This window comes from Hemicordylus capensis, chromosome 3 (assembly GCF_027244095.1).
Source record: "Hemicordylus capensis ecotype Gifberg chromosome 3, rHemCap1.1.pri, whole genome shotgun sequence".
In the NCBI taxonomy this organism is placed as follows: Eukaryota; Metazoa; Chordata; class Lepidosauria; order Squamata; family Cordylidae; genus Hemicordylus; species Hemicordylus capensis.
Genome location: NC_069659.1, coordinates 271,692,491 through 271,708,493, shown reverse-complemented (window position 1 = coordinate 271,708,493; position 16,003 = coordinate 271,692,491). Strand labels below are relative to the sequence as shown.

The 16,003-nt window shown below is 39.4% G+C and overlaps 1 protein-coding gene across 6 annotated transcripts in view; it reads left to right on the top strand.

The window, feature by feature from the left end:
* The window catches only part of ATRNL1 (attractin like 1), a 1,008,890-nt gene that overhangs the window by 197,024 nt on the left and 795,863 nt on the right, over positions 1-16,003 (top strand). For all 6 annotated transcript variants that reach the window (XM_053305805.1, XM_053305806.1, XM_053305802.1 and 3 more), the window contains exons 13-15: positions 2,018-2,136; positions 11,239-11,371; positions 11,962-12,143. In XM_053305805.1, coding sequence (XP_053161780.1) covers positions 2,018-2,136; positions 11,239-11,371; positions 11,962-12,143 — 434 coding nt within the window. The remainder of the gene's footprint in view (positions 1-2,017; positions 2,137-11,238; positions 11,372-11,961; positions 12,144-16,003) is intronic.

Here is a 16,003-nt window from a genome sequence, read left to right as displayed (position 1 = left end):
ACCTGGCCATTAAAAATCACCTTTTGTCTATTCCCAAAGAGATGCAGGTTATTCTTTGTTGTTGTTTGGCTAGTCCGAGCTCCTGGCCACCTTTTAGTTCCAGGAGCTATAAGACTGAGGCAGAAAAATGGACAATTTTAGCTCTTTCCTCATTGCATCTGGAGGAATGTCAGGGTGCATTTTTTGCTTCCTTGAACCATAGTGAAAACTAATATTGAGAAAAGATTGTGGTTAACAGCTTAAGCCAGTTCTGTATGCCCCTGAACTAATTGAATCCAGATTTCAACTCCAATACCAACATTCAGCATATTGCTAAGTTGGCTAAAATCAGAAATGATCAATCAAACTCTTCTGCATCTGGCTTGGTTGGCTATTCTGAACATTTTATTTCCACAATTTAGATGACAACAGAGTGAAATGTTCCTTAAAAAAAACAACAAACTTATTGTGGAAACTCTCAAACATATTTGTGACCTTAAAAATAATTAAGCCTTCTAAACTAGAAAGTGTACTTTTTTCTCCTATTTTAAATCAATAATAACACAAAATTAAGGTATAGTAAATTAATCTGCCCTATTGAGGGATGTTTTGTTGGGCAGTTTGGGGAAAAAAATAAAACTATTAAAACTAAAAATAAAACTAATATAAGAAGCTGCAGCGGAGACAATCATATAAAAGCCTGGATAAAAAGCCACAATTTGACATGCTTTCTAAAAACTGTGATGGACTCTGAGGAGCAGATACCCACCGGGAGAGCATTCCAGAGTCTGGGGGTAGCAACAGAGAAGACCCTGTCCTGAGTGCATGACAACCTAGCTTCTCTCATTGTCGGCATCCGGAGCAGAGCCCCCTCAGATGACCTCGTCAAGCGGGGAGCAACCCTTGGGAGCAGGCGGTCCCTCAAGTGTTCTGGGCCCAAACCATTAAGGGCTTTAAAGGTCAAAACCAGCACCTTGAATTGGACCTGGAAACGAACTGGCACCAGTGCAGCTCTTTCAGAATGAGTGTGATGTGCTCCCACTGGGCAGCTCCAGATAAACCCTAGCTGCCACATTTTGTACTAGCTGTAGTTTCCGGATATTCTTCAAGGGCAGCCCCACGTAGAGTGCATTACAGTAATCCAGCTGTGACATGACTAAGGCGTGGGTAACTGGCCAGATCAGTCTTCTCGAAAAAGGGACGCAGCTGGTGCACTAGCCAAAGCTGTGCAAAGGGATGCCTGGCCACCGCCTCCACCTGAGCTTCCAAAACCAGAGCTGGGTCCAGTAGTACCCCCAAGCTGCATACTTGCTCTTTCAAGGGGAGTGCAAACCCATCCAGAACCTGTAAAATCTCCTCATCCCGATTGGCTCTCCTACTGACCAACAGTACTTCCGTCTTGTCTGGATTCAATTTCAGTTTATTAGCCCACATCCAACCCATCATGGCCTCCAGCCATGATTATTCCTTGGGAGCATATTCCATAGACGTGGTGTTATAACCGATACAGCCACGTATCTTAGGTTCACCTGCTTCACTTCTGAAGTCAGGAAAACATTAGGGGTGTGCAAAACTGGTTTGAATCTAATCAGGTTGTGGGACCCTTGACCAGTCTGGGCCCAGGGATAGCCACACCCCTTTGTCCAATGGATGCTATGCCTATGCTCTCACTCCAGATAGATATTTGTAAATCTTAAAAAACAAAATAGAGCTGTCTTACTTTGCTAAATTAATGAGGAAGATGAAGTATGAAAAAGCTTATATTTGGGTATGGATAGTTTTGGTTTTTATTTCTAGGAGAATGTTTTGGCAGATCTGAGGCCAAAAAGGTGTTCTGAACTCTGGTTAAGCGTATGTGTGTAGCTAACATGTTTAGCTTTGTGTTGAGGAACTTCAACCTTGGTTTGAAGGTCATATTTATAATGAATAAGAGTGCCAAGCATTGATTCCAGCAGCTGTTAAAAATGTGTAGCTAAGAAGTGTGATATCCTTTGTTTCTCATCTTGATGCTTTGCTTTGTCTTTCATTTGTATTATAGCCGCAGCAGATGACAGATGTTACAGATATGCAGACTGTGCCAGCTGTACTGCCAATACCAATGGCTGTCAATGGTGTGATGACAAGAAATGTATTTCAGCAAACAGTAACTGTAGTGTGGTGAGTATTTATGAGACTATGGTGGTTTTGTTAATGACACTGCTTTGTAACCATTAGCTTGCTCTTTGGTGCTGTCGAATGTAAATGTTACATTATAACCAGATGTTTGAAATACATACTAAATCACTACATCATAAATTAATTGCAAAGGAAATTAATAAAATTGAAAAGAGAAATAATGAAACTAACAGAAACACCTTATATTCAAATTTCCCTTGATAATCAAGCAAATTACTTAAGTTTTATATAACTGTCACAATAATTTAATATGTTCCAAAATGGTTTTCTTCAGCCATTTGGGAATTATGGGTAATTTACAGAGAAAGAGCTTCAATTACCTCCTTTTTTTTGGTGGTTTTTGTTTTTTGTTAAACCTTCTCCAGCCTTCTGACTATGTTTATTTATTTTTATTTATTTATCAAATTTGTACACCACCCCAAACTTTCGTCTCTGCGTGGTTTACAATAACATAAAACCAGTTAAAAACATATACAAAAACCCCACAATTTAACAATTTAAAAATAACTAGAAATTAGAACGCAAAAATATTAGGTAGCTGAGAAAGCTTGGGAGAAAAGATGCCAGAGATGGGGAGGATCAAATCTCAGCAGGGAGCACATTCCACAATCTCGGGGCAGCGACCGAGAAGGCCCGTCTCTGTGTAGCCACCAAACGAGTTGGCGGTAACTGGAGACGGACCTCCTCAGATGACCTCAATGGGCGGTGGGGCTTGTAATGGAGAAGATACTCTCTTAAATACTCAGGGCCTATGCCATCTAGGGCTTTGTAAGTTATATCTAGCACTTTGTATTTTGTCCGGAAACCTATTGGCAGCCAGTGTAACTCCATCAGTAAAGGAGTAACATTGTCTCTTGGTGATGACCCAGAGACCAACCTGGCTGCCGCGTTCTGAACCAACTGAAGTTTCCGGACTACGTACAAAGGCAGCCCCACATATAGCGCATTACAAAAGTCAAGTCTGGAGGTTACCAACCGTTGTACCACTTTTTTGAGGTTGTTGAGGTCGCCTCAACCTGATAAACCAGAGAGAGGTGTGAATCCAGAAATACTCCCAGACTGTGAACCTGTTCCTTTTGTGGAAGTGTGACCCCATCTAGAACAGGCAGATCAAAATCGTCTCTAGAGTTCTGACCCCGGACAATAAGTACCTCCGTCTTATCTGGATTCAGCTTCAGTTTATTCTCCCTCATCCAGCCCATTACTGCTTCACAACTGTACTACAAGACCTATCTAGACCTATTTCAAACTGGTTTTTGGGCAGGCTAAGGGGTGGAGACTGCCTTCACTGGCCTAATGGATGATCTCCAATTGGCAGTTGACAGAGGAAGTGTGATTCTGTTGGTCCTTTTGGATCTCTCAGCGGCTTTCGAGTTTCCATTTTTGGAAAATCAAATTATTATTATTATTATTATTATTATTATTATTATTATTATTATTATTATTATTATTATTAACCATAGTATCCTTCTGGAACGTTTGAGGGTGTTGGGGGTGGGAGGAACTGTTTTACAGTGGTTCCGCTCCTACCTCTCGGATAGATTCCAGAAGGTGTCGATTGGAGATTGTTGCTCTTCAAAATCCGAACTTAAGTGTGGTGTCCCTCAAGGCTCCGCACTTTCTCCAACGCTTTTTAAAATCTAAATGATACCGCTGGGAGAGATAATCAGGGGTTTTGGATCTGGGTGTTACCAGTACACTGATGACACCCAGATCTACTTCTCCATGTCAACTTCTTCAGGAGCTGGCATATCCTGGTTAAATGCCTGCCTGGAAGCAGTAATGGGCTGGATGAGGGAGAAATCCAGATAAGATGGAGGTACTTATTGTGCGGGGTCAGAACTCTAGAGATGATTTTGATCTGCCTGTTCTAGATTGGGTCACACTTCCCCAAAAAGAACAGGTTCACAGTATGGGAGTACTTCTGGATTCACACCTCTCTCTGGTTTATCAGGTTGAGGCAGTGGCCAGGGGTGCTTTCTATCTGTTCCAGCTGATACACCAGCTGCACTCATTTCTCAAGATCAACGACCTCAGAACAGTGGTACATCTGCATTCACCTTCAGTTTGTAAAATGAACTGTAGTTCTTACAACTCCACTGTATTTACAATACTGAAATGTATAGGAGTCCATTCTTCATTTCCCCCCTTAAAAGGCAGATCATTTTCAGTGAAGTAATGAGGATGTATTGGAATCGTACTCAGTTCTACAGTGCTTTCTAGACAGAAACTAGATTTTCTGTCTCCATAAAATAGAAGTAATGTGTGGAGGGTTGTAGCCACAATTTCAAAAGAATAAACAGTTTGAATTTGGGATTCTAATACTCACTTTAAGTTAAAATAGGAAGAGTTATTCAGTGTGTGTGTATCTCAAATAACTGTTTATGTGCACATGGCCTTCAGTGGAAATTATATAGCTTGCAGCACTTTCAAAATATGGTTGACTCATAGTGAAAAAAAAGAGAAGACGATCTTGTTTAGAGATCCAGAAAACCGGGACAGAAACATGGGATAGAAAAACAAATCTGAAAGAAAATTATTGTCAGGATTGTTAAGGAGAAATGTAACTGTTGAGATATATTAGAATCATCATGGAACTTTTAATAAGTAAACAAGCATTTACAAAAACCTAGGCAGAAAAAAATGTCATTTGTAGTGTTGATAAGGAGCAGGGGAGTACTTAAAATAACCAGAAAACTGACATAAACAAAACAAACCTTGAACTACTTTAATCAGTTGGTCCACTGTATATGCATCTATGGAACTTAAGGGAATTAACTAATGAACATACTGAACCACTAGCAATTATTTTTGATAAGTCATGGAGAACAGTGAAGGCACCAGAGAATTTGTAGGGGAGGTGGGGGGAATATGCTTCCCATCTTATCAGAATGAAAATGTAGGAAAAGCCTACTGCCTTGCAATTCTTAGTGAATTTAGTAAATTGAGGCACTGTACAGACAGAATCTTCACTAACCTGGGCTCTAACTAGTGAATAATGATGATGTGAATAAGGTGCCCCAAGAAAGAGGGAGCCAAAGAGTACAGGGGTTCTTGCATTACAGATGTTCTTATGGATTCTGCTGTGCGTATTGATTCTGCTAGTGTTCCAGTTGGGCTGCTTGCAATAAGCGTGAATAAATATTATCACAGCTATAAAAAAGCATAAAAGCAAACTGTATGTTGAGCTGCTCTAGGAGAAAATGATGTTCACCTTTTTTTTTTTTTTTTGGCCTCATCATGCTCATCATCTAGTTTGCCTCATCATGTTAGTTTACTTTCCATGAAGTACCATGCTAGAAAACAAAGATATGCCACCATTGTATAAGAAAACAAAGATAATGCAATTTGAAAATGATTCAATTTGTTTATGTCCTTCCATTCATGTAGTTTACACTTCTTGCAGCTGCATGAACACTTACGCAACAGATGTGCTGTCATAATTCTGAATTTAATTGGTTTTGTTGGCTTAGGCTAGAACTTTGGTGTTAACCAGAATTACATATTGGATTTGCATCTACACTAGACTACTGAGATTTGTCCAGAAAGAAATGTGTAAATTAGATTTAAAGGAAATAAGGATTGAGAATAGGGGAATATGTAAGAAAATACAGAGAATAGTTGCTAGTAGTTTGAATTTCCTTTTAAATGTTGTTAAGTAGCCTTCGGTTACTTGCAGTCAGAAAACCACATTGTGAAAAACTTTCAAAAATACAGGGTTTTCTAAATTGTTTTTTTACAATTAACATTGCTTACTACCATATGGATTCAATTTTTAAAGCAGCCTGAACTTTTCAGGATTTTGACATTGTGATAATGATGTGTTAAGTGAGCAGATGGTGCTTACTTGCAAGTTAAAATTCATTGTAATGCACCTCTTAGGCAGCATTGTCAATAATGTATAATGACTGAGCCAAACTACATGCAAATAGGTATAAAGAGGTTTGCTGAAATTCATTTGTGAGTATTTTACAGGTGCACCTTCTGTCATTTTGCAGTATTTTGTTCTGACTAATTTGTTGTGTATGTAGCTATGAAAAGCCTCTATAACAGAATATGTTTCTCATGTTTGGCCTACAAAGCCTTTCTGTAAGATCGTCAGAATTATGGGTTTATTTCATAGAGTATTCCAGAATGCATACCTGGCTCAATAAGAGCATGCATCACTGGTTCGATCTGACAGTAACAATGTGATTTTGTCTATGACTGGGACCTTATTTTTGGAATGTATGTTCTGAATGAATGTATGTGTTTTGCAATTTTCAAGTGTAGATTGTGTTCCTAATACCCATATTAGGTAGATCTACTAACACTGTGCTATTGCTGCATAGGCTATTGCTTTGTTGCTTTTAAATATGCAAAACACCTTCAGTTTAAAAAGAGATTTAAGATGAGTTGCACTTTAACTCAAATTTTACAAAGAATGAAATTTAATGGAACATTCACTTCTACTCCATATTACAGTTTCTGTAGGCTTCTGTATTCTTTTCTGTTTTCAACTTATGCACCATCTACCCACAATTTCCCATCCTTTGTTCACTACCACCCTTATTTCAAACTCATATCTACATCAGCAAATTCAATAGGCACACCATAAATAATGACTTCCTATATTTTGCAGTCATCAAAAAATCATGATGATTGTCAGCCGCATCCTGCTTGTGTTGTGCTAGTGAACATCACTAGTGTAATACTATTTTATTGGCACAAGGATGTGAAAAGAAAGTAACATTTGTTCCAGATTAGGGCTTGCACTAGCAGAAGATGTTGCACAACCATCAGTGTAATATGGAGCACTAATTGTTGCACAACAGTTGCAGTACCTCTAGTACAACATGAGATATCAACTATCTGTTGCTCAACACATTGCAGAATCTTGTATATATCTCATAAAGGGTTTTTGACTAGGAGCTGACTAACGTTGACTAACATTTTGACTAACATTGCACATGTCATTTAGAGGCATATATTTGATTGTATTATGGAAGCACAGCACTAATCTGGATCTGGCCAAGTATATAGGAAATGATTGTTTAAGGTGACAAAACCCCTTGAGTTTCACGTTATAGAGATGAGTGCTAAGGTAAATGTGAGAATGAAAGAGCAAGGGAAATTATAGGTAAATGGAGTGTAAGCTGAGAAGGGAGAAAAATATAAAAGACTATAGAAATTATTATTTCATTCTTTTAAAAAATTGGGTTAAAGTGGGACTCATCTTAGAGGAGAACTGGTCTTGTGGTAGCAAGCATGACTTGTCCCCTTAGCTAAGCAGAGTCCACCCTGGTTGCATATGAATGGGAGCCTTGATGTGTGAGCACTGTAAGATATTCCCCTTAGTGGGTGGAGCCGCTCTGGGAAGAACAGAAGGTTCCAAGTTCCCTCCCTGGCATCTCCAAGATAGGACAAGATTTTTTTATTGAATCAACAAGCTACCAAAGCATACAGTACGTTGCCAAAGCACAATTATATACAAAGTGGTTGTTTGTTCTTCATATATCTACAAAGATTTACACACAAGGATTTGGAAAGGGTCTGACTCAGTATATGGCAGCTTCCTATGTTCCTATTTTAATCTCTCCTTAATCCAAAGGGTTTTTATTCAGTTTTTTATTTTAAGCATATTGGTGTAAAGATTAAGAAGTGTTGGAAACCTGTTAGGGGTAGAAATACGTGTGTGTGTGTGTATGCGCGCGCACCAATAGGTTGAAATGACAAGGGAAAAGATTTAGGCTAGACATTAGGATGACTGTTTTAGCTGTAGGGAGCAGTTTGACAGTGAAACAGTCTCCCTCATGATGTGGTGAGCTTTTCTTCTCTAGAGGCTTTTGGATAGAAGGTGGATAGCCATCTGCCAGAGGTGCTGTAGCAGTTCCCTGCAGTGAGTAGGGGCTGGACTAAAAAGCCTTCAAAGTCCCTTCCAACTCTCAAATTGCATGATTCTCTGTGTTCTTTTATTTATTGGTTCTTATCAAGTCTTCCATATACTTTGAGATGAACAAGATTAATTTCAAACAGCTTATGATGGTTTGTGGCGAGTTTGTCTATATGTTGAGCTCCTTGTGTGTTGGTGTCTAGTGTGAGGTTGGAGAGACCTTTTTCTTATTTTTAAAGTGCTTTCATTCCATCTGTATATGGAACAATTGGTGATCTTTGTATTATGTCCTTCCCTCTGAGAGACACTATGCGGAATCACACTCTAGGCCAGAATACTAATAAAGAGGGGTTCTATAAATCAATCTTAAGAACCAATCAGCTGCTGACAGACAGATCCGCCGTGCTGGTTGTGGGGAAAATTGTCGCCTCAAGAGCAACATTATAGGTTCAATGTTAGGACAAGAAGGTGGGGCAGTGCTGGCAACCAGTGACGTTGATAACCAGTTAGATCACAACATGGAGATCTGCAATATGTGTTGTGAACGAAATAGTCAGGTGATTAAGCATGTGTTAAATTCTAGTATCCAAAGAGTGTTACAAATGCACTGTGATTGCCCAAACAAAAATAGGAAGTTATAGTGGCCACTTCAGAGCTTTATAACGATAAAAACAAACAAAACACAACCTCAAAAATCAGTGTTTGAAATGGGAAAAGCATATAGTCCGTGAGTATATCTCCAAACTTCAAGTATACTCCAACCTGAATTTTGGAGAACAAACAAAAAGAGTAAAAAAACTGAAGAAAGGTATGTAATCCTGCCATGGTTTTAGGTTCCTTATATAGGATAACTTTGAAATTGCTATATCTAGCACATTTCAGACCACTCTTTTTGACATTTAGGGGCAGTATAGTGCTTTTTTCTTATTTTATGGATGCCAATTTTTTTAAAAAATTTTTTTTATGAAAACTAGAATTTATGAACCCTAGAATGTAACAAATTTACATGGGAAATGGGCTGTTTTTCAGTCTCATCTTAAATATAAAGTCACAATAGTAACTCTATGATTTACATTGAACAATTAATGTATTTTTAATCAAAGAGGACAGTACGTGTGCTTCTTATTCCACACCACAGTGGCAAGCTTGCCTAGAATTTATTTTTCACAAAAATAAATCCCAATGTCTGTGTTCTGGCAGCTACATCCCCGCCCGCCCAACAACTGCTATAATGTTCTGCCCTTTATTTCCACCCACCCTGTAGGCAGCATGCTCAGTTCCTTTGGGCTTTTCTCAGATGTCATACATTCCAAACTCATCTGATACTTGGTGCATCTCTTCATGTTGTCCAGTTCTGGCTTGGATTCTAAGTCCAAAATATACTGTCTCTAAACAAGTTTGAAGGAAACACACATGTAACATTTGAGGGAACACATATCAAATGGTACATGTGCTACGAAGTGGAGGCCTCATCCTTTCCTGATCATCCTTCTAATTAGTTTAAAAGGATGCACACCAGATTTTTCAGACATGGCTCTTGATGTCGCCACACTGGACTTGAAAGAAAGCAAGACATCACATTATGCTCAGGATACATGAGAGTTCCCCCCAGAATTCTGAAATATGTAGGGTTTATCTTCTTCTCTTGTTTGGGTAAAGGTTTGCTGAAGGAAAATAAATGCTGGTGTGTATATGTATGTGGAATGCTTCACTTAGGATTAGTGAGTAGGAAAGATAAAAATAACTGCAAATACATGACTGACATCACTGATTTCCCCACATAGTCCAGGCTACAAGGTGTGACCAAGAGAATGCAGGAGCAAAAAGCTGATCATACTTGTATGATTCTTAGATAGTTCTATAATTTTATATGGAGCTCTTAATGTGGAGAGGTTTTACAATATTGGTATAGTATGCTCTTGCATACTCTATGTTCTTGTTTCATATACTAGAGGTACTTAGAATGAGAGGCTTACACTTGTTTGAAACCACCAAAATAATTTGTGATTTTGTAGGTCTTTCAAGTCAGGCCTCCATATGTTAATTCAGAATTCTTTCCACTTGACTCTTTCCTTTTAGAAATAACTAGTTCACTAGCCCCAGGAACGCTTACATTTCTACAATTTATTGTATGTATGTATTTGTTTATTTCGGCCCAAGGCCAGCATAAATACAAAAAGAAAAAGAAACAACAACAGCAGTAAATACATAAAATACGTAAAACATTAATACCTTCAAATACCATATACATGGCTAATTTCGTTCAAATAAAACTGGTTAATCTGAAGTGCACAACCCAGCATTTCGTGCCTCAGTCACTCTAAACCGAATCTTGCTTGCTATGAAGAGAAATTTTGCTACCCTCCTGTAAGCATACTCTGACCTAGCAGTAAGCAGGAAAGGGACTTTGTCCCCATCAGAAGGGCAATTTGAATTGTAATGAGTTAGTAGTGGGGAGAGAAGCTTTCCCCTTAATTCACTATAAAATCTGCACTTCAGCATCAGATATTCCGTAGTCTCCACTTCACTGTTCTGGCAGGGGCATAATCTTTGATCATAGGGCACCTTCACAAAACGTCCTTCCAATACTGCCATATGAAGGGCGTTAAGTCTAGCCGCTGAAAGAGCCCCACGATGATCCCCGTTGGAGATCCTAAGTAAATATTCAGCGGGGGAATGACTGCTGATTTGATCTCCTAAGAATAGGCTAGGGCCTATTTGAGCAACATCCCCCTGCTTTGTCATATCCCAGATATGTTGAGTTATGGCAATTTTGGCCTTGCTGTGGCCCAGAGTTCTAATCAGGGGCAAATTTATTGTAGATGTAATAACTGATAACTGATCTCTGTGGGGGTTTTGTTTTTTTAAAAATATGTCAGCTGTCAAATTTTTTAAAAGCAGTCTTTAAGACATCAACTTTTAAGACAACTTTTTTAAAAAGAGGTTAGATGTTTTCCCCAAATATTATTTGTCATCTATGTATTGATCTCTCTTTTAAAATTCAGAAAATAAGAACATCCTGTTCTTTACATCTTATTTCAAACAAGAGTAGTACATGGATATGCTTCAGTGGATGCTATAAACGTCATATACATAGACAAAGCTTTTAAGCTAATTATTATATAATTAGACCAATCAACTCCTTCTGTGGTTTTCAATACTCTGCTTTGTTCAGAAAATTAACACACTTTGTATATGTGTTTACATTCTAGTCAGTGAAAAACTACACCAAATGTCACGTACGAAATGAACAGATCTGTAATAAGCTGACTAGCTGTAAAAGCTGTTCACTAAACCTCAACTGCCAGTGGGACCAGCGACAGCAAGAATGCCAAGCTTTGCCAGGTAAAGGCGGAAGGACAAGTGTGGAAATTAATTATTCCTGTTTGGCCATTATTAGAGAAAGGGGAGGATGTGTTATTCTTCAGAACTAAATGCAACTGTGACCTTAACTATTTGGTATAATAAATACAAAAATGACAAAGCTAAGAACGTGCACATTTGGCTTTGGTTCAAATGTAGCTCTACTCTTCTAGATAACATTTAATTTCCGCATGGTTTTCTCAGGCACCCATCAACATGTCACCCAATGTTAATCTGATGGTATAAAGCATGATAATACACAGAAGCGTCTATAAATCACAAACCTTGTTATTGCCCTGAAATTACTTGCTATTAACCCATTGTACAACTCATTGTACTGCTACTTAGGTTATTGCTTTTCTTTACTAATTGAAACTTTTAGTGCTATTCAGACATTCTAATGTAAATGTCTGTTGCAATGATCTTTTTTAAAACTTTTCTACAATGAAAATATAAAAAATAAAATATAGGTGGTATGCCTGTTAATGGAAAAGTTAATACTAAAGCCTAGTTCTAAATGTGATGTTTTTTTCTTTCACAACTACTTTTATGCTTGTGTAACTCTTTACTAGCTCATCTGTGTGGAGAAGGGTGGAATCATGTTGGAGATGCCTGCCTCCGTATAAACTCTAGTCGTGAAAACTATGACAATGCCAGACTTTATTGCTATGGCTTAAATGGGATCCTTGCTTCATTAACAACCTCAAAAGAAGTAGAGTTTGTTTTGGATGAAATACAGAAGTATACTCTACAGGTAACTAGAATAACTGATTGTTAAGTACACATTCACATGTGAGGTAATGATTTGGTTTATTTGTCTTTTAGTGATATTGATGGAACCAGATACATCCTAGAAGCATTTGTGCTCTTTATGTCTTCTGCTGGAATTCTTTTCAGTGAAAGAACTGGTGTTAGCAGGTCACCAGGGCTTCTGCACATGTAAAAGATAGCTCCAGGTTGTTCCAGAGGTAGGCTGCTGCAAAACTCCTTAAAACAAGGTGTGGACACTTATGCATCACTATTTCCATTGGAAACAATGGAAACAGTGCAGTGCAAGTTCCTGCCGGCCTCTTCAACGACTCCAGGGCTACAGAAGCCCTGGCAACTTGTTAACACCAAGGTTTTACTGCATTCACCACCACCACCCCGCTATGGTTATTTCTGTTTAAATAATGTAAAATATATTTTGCTAATTTGACCCCTTTTTGCTTGCAGTACATATAATTTTACTTTTTAAGGCTAATGGGTTGAATCCAAAAGGAGTGTTCTTTCCTCCAAGGGTGTGGGAACGTTTAACTCCAGCCCATTGATAACTGGACAACTGTTTGCGATTATACATTCAGCAGAATTATTATAGCTAGAGGGCTACTTCATCCACCTGAAGTGATCTTGGCAAAAATTAGTTACTTTTTAAAAAAGACTTAAATATGCAGTAGAACTGTTGTTGCCAATACAATATTTTCTCTGGAAATAGCAGGAGGTAGTTGTTTCTTGACTTTTAGTTAACTGTACTGTACTTTGAAGGTCTTCTGGAACACTGTTTACTGCTCCCAAGATTTTGTGCTCTTCACTGTTAAAAATTAACATTGTGGCTTGCTGTCAATTAGAGAGAGACACAACTCTCTCTCTCTCTCTGTGTGCTTATGCATTTAGGTACCATCAATTTATTATTGTTGCTGTTGTTAATTACATTTCTATACTGCCCAAAACTTGTGTCTCTGGGAGGTTTACAATTAAAATAATTTAAAACATCAAATCACTTAACAATTAAAAATACTTTAAACATTAAAAATTTTAATTTTATTTATTTTTATTTTATTTAGCATATTTTTATACTGCCCAAAACTTACGTCTTTAAAACATTTAAAACCCATTATTATTATTATTATTATTTTTAGAACAATAGATCTAATTAAAAGCCAGGGTGAATAAATGCATCTTCAGTGCCTTTTTAAAAGTTGCTAGAGATGGGGAGGCCCATATCTCAACAGGGAGCGCATTCCAAAGTCCAGGGGTTGCAACGGAGAAGGCCCATTCTCGAGTAGCCGCCAGACAAGGTGGCAGCACCTGTGGACGAACCTCTCTAGGTGATCTTAGCAGGTGAGTGGGGTTCATGGTGAAGAAGACGTTCTCTTAAATACCCAGGGCCTAAGCTGTTTAGGGCTTTATAGGTAAAAAAAAGAACCTTTACTGCCTCTAGGCAGGCATTTAGAGAGGTTATACCTCCTCCCAATGATGTTGACATGGAGAAATAGATTTGGGTGTCACCAGCATACTGATAACACCCTGGCCCAAATCTCCTGATGAGCTCTCCCAGAGGTTTCATGTGCAGTAGATGTTAAACAACATCAGAGACAATATGGAGCCCTGAGGGACACCACAGGAAAGTTCAGATTTTGAAGAACAACAGTCTCCAAGAGACACCATCTGGAATCTGCCTGTGAGGTAGGAGCGGAACCACTGCAAAGCAGTGCCTCCCATCCCCAGTCCCCTCAGACATTCCAGAAGGATACTGTGGTCAATAGTATTGAAAGCCGCTGAGAGATCCAAAAGGACCAACAGAGTCACACTCCCTCTGTCAATTCCCAATTGGAGATCATCCATCAGGCTGACCAAGGCATTCTCCACCCTATAGCCTACCCAAAAGCCAGTTTGGGTCTAGGTCACCAGTTTCTCCAAGACCGTCTGGAGCTGGGAGGCCACCACCCTCTCAATCATCTTGCCCAGCCATGGAAGATTGGAGACAGTCCTGTAATTGCTTAACTCTGAGGGATCCAAGGCAGGCTTCTTCAGAAGTGTAATGATTGCCTCCTTAAGACAAGGAGGCATCCTGCCCTCCCTCAGAGAAGCATTTATGTTCTCTACCAGGCCCTTTATAACAGCTTCCTTGCTAAATTTTATAAGCCATGTCGGGCAAGGATCAAGAGGACAGGTGGTAGGCCGCACTATTCCAAGCAACTTGTCCACATCCTTGGGGTACATGAACTGAAACTGATCCAAGGTCATCATATAAGGGGAGATGCTGGACACCTCAGCATCAGATTCCATAACAATTGTGGAGTTTGAATCTTAAGTCAGCCCGAATATGAGAGATTTTGTCCACAAAAAACTCATTTAAAAGGTCACAGCAAGTAATTGTTGGTTCCAAGTACTGATTCAAGGGGGAAGGGGCACACATTAGCCCCTTCACAACCCTTCACAACTCCACTGGATGTGAACTTGCAAACACGATACGGGAGGAAAAGAATCACTTCTTTTCCGCACATATGGCCTTAGCATAGATCTTCAAATGCTCTCTATGTAATAATCTGCCAGATTCAAGTTGAGTCTTTCTCCACTTACGCTCTAGTCGTCTACCTTGCTGCTTCAGCCCCCATAGTTCTTCCATATACCAAGGGGCCAATTCCAAGCATCCTTCCTATAAAGCCCAGAGCTAGGCAGCTGACCCCAGGAACTGCCGAGTTACCCACACCTGGCCCTAGTCCTGCTCACACTCCCCAGATGTTACTCAGAGGCAGCAGGGTGCAGTCACAGGGGAAAGCAGAAGCAGGCAGGTGGTAGCAGAAGGAGCTGACAGCACACACTCAGTCTCTCACCTGAGCAGCACTGAAGGGGAAGCAGATGATGATCTTCTCACTCATCTGCTGGGCTTCTCAATTTAGTATCTTGCATAGTTGATTATAATTTTTAATGGACTATGTCACAGCAGTTTATTAAAATATTAGCTCTGTAACATTATTTTGATGGGGAGGAACTGTATCTCAGTGGTAGAATATAGGCGTTGTATGCAGAAGGCCCAGGTCCAATGCCTGGCATTTTCAGGTACAGCTGGGAAACATCTCTCAAAAGTCATATATAGATTAGAGTTGTTTTCCAGTTGTTATGATCCATCTTTGGAATAACCAAGATGCTGTTGGAGTCTGGATATCATCTTTCTGGATAAGATGACACTGGTGGTGCCATCTTGCTTCCTGGTTGGTGTCCCAATTATCTGCTGCCTGAGGCGACTGTCTCACCTTGACTCATGAAAGGACCTCTGCTGGCCTTATTGAATCAAACAGACATGGTAAAAGCACTCCACATACATGTGTTATATTCAGTTGTTCATTACTGACATGGGTTATCTCATGCAAAGAAAGTGGAGAAGGCTATTCCTGAGGTAGGTTCCAGTCAGATTTGCAGAAACGTAAAGTTCTATTATTTATTTATTTGATTTATATACCGGCCTTCCAAAAATGGCTCATATTTTATGAGGAAATGATGTCTGTCGGTATCTTCAGCTAAGTTTGATTATGCTGGACAGTACAGGGTGACTATGATCAGTCGCTCACATACTGTGCAATTCAGCACAGGCAGTTAGGGCACCATCTGCACTGCTGTGCACATGTAAACATGGTTGACAATGATGTGACCCCAGCACCGCTCCGCTACAGCATAAAGTTGCACAACAGGACACTCATTCTTTCCAATGGGCATCCTGTTGTGCAGCTGGTTTTGTGTAACTCTGTGCTGGAGAAGAGCGGTTGACAACATTGACAACAATGTTTACATGTGCACAGCAGCACAGGCAGTGCTGCAACTGCCAACATTGCACAGTATGTGAGCGAGTATTTC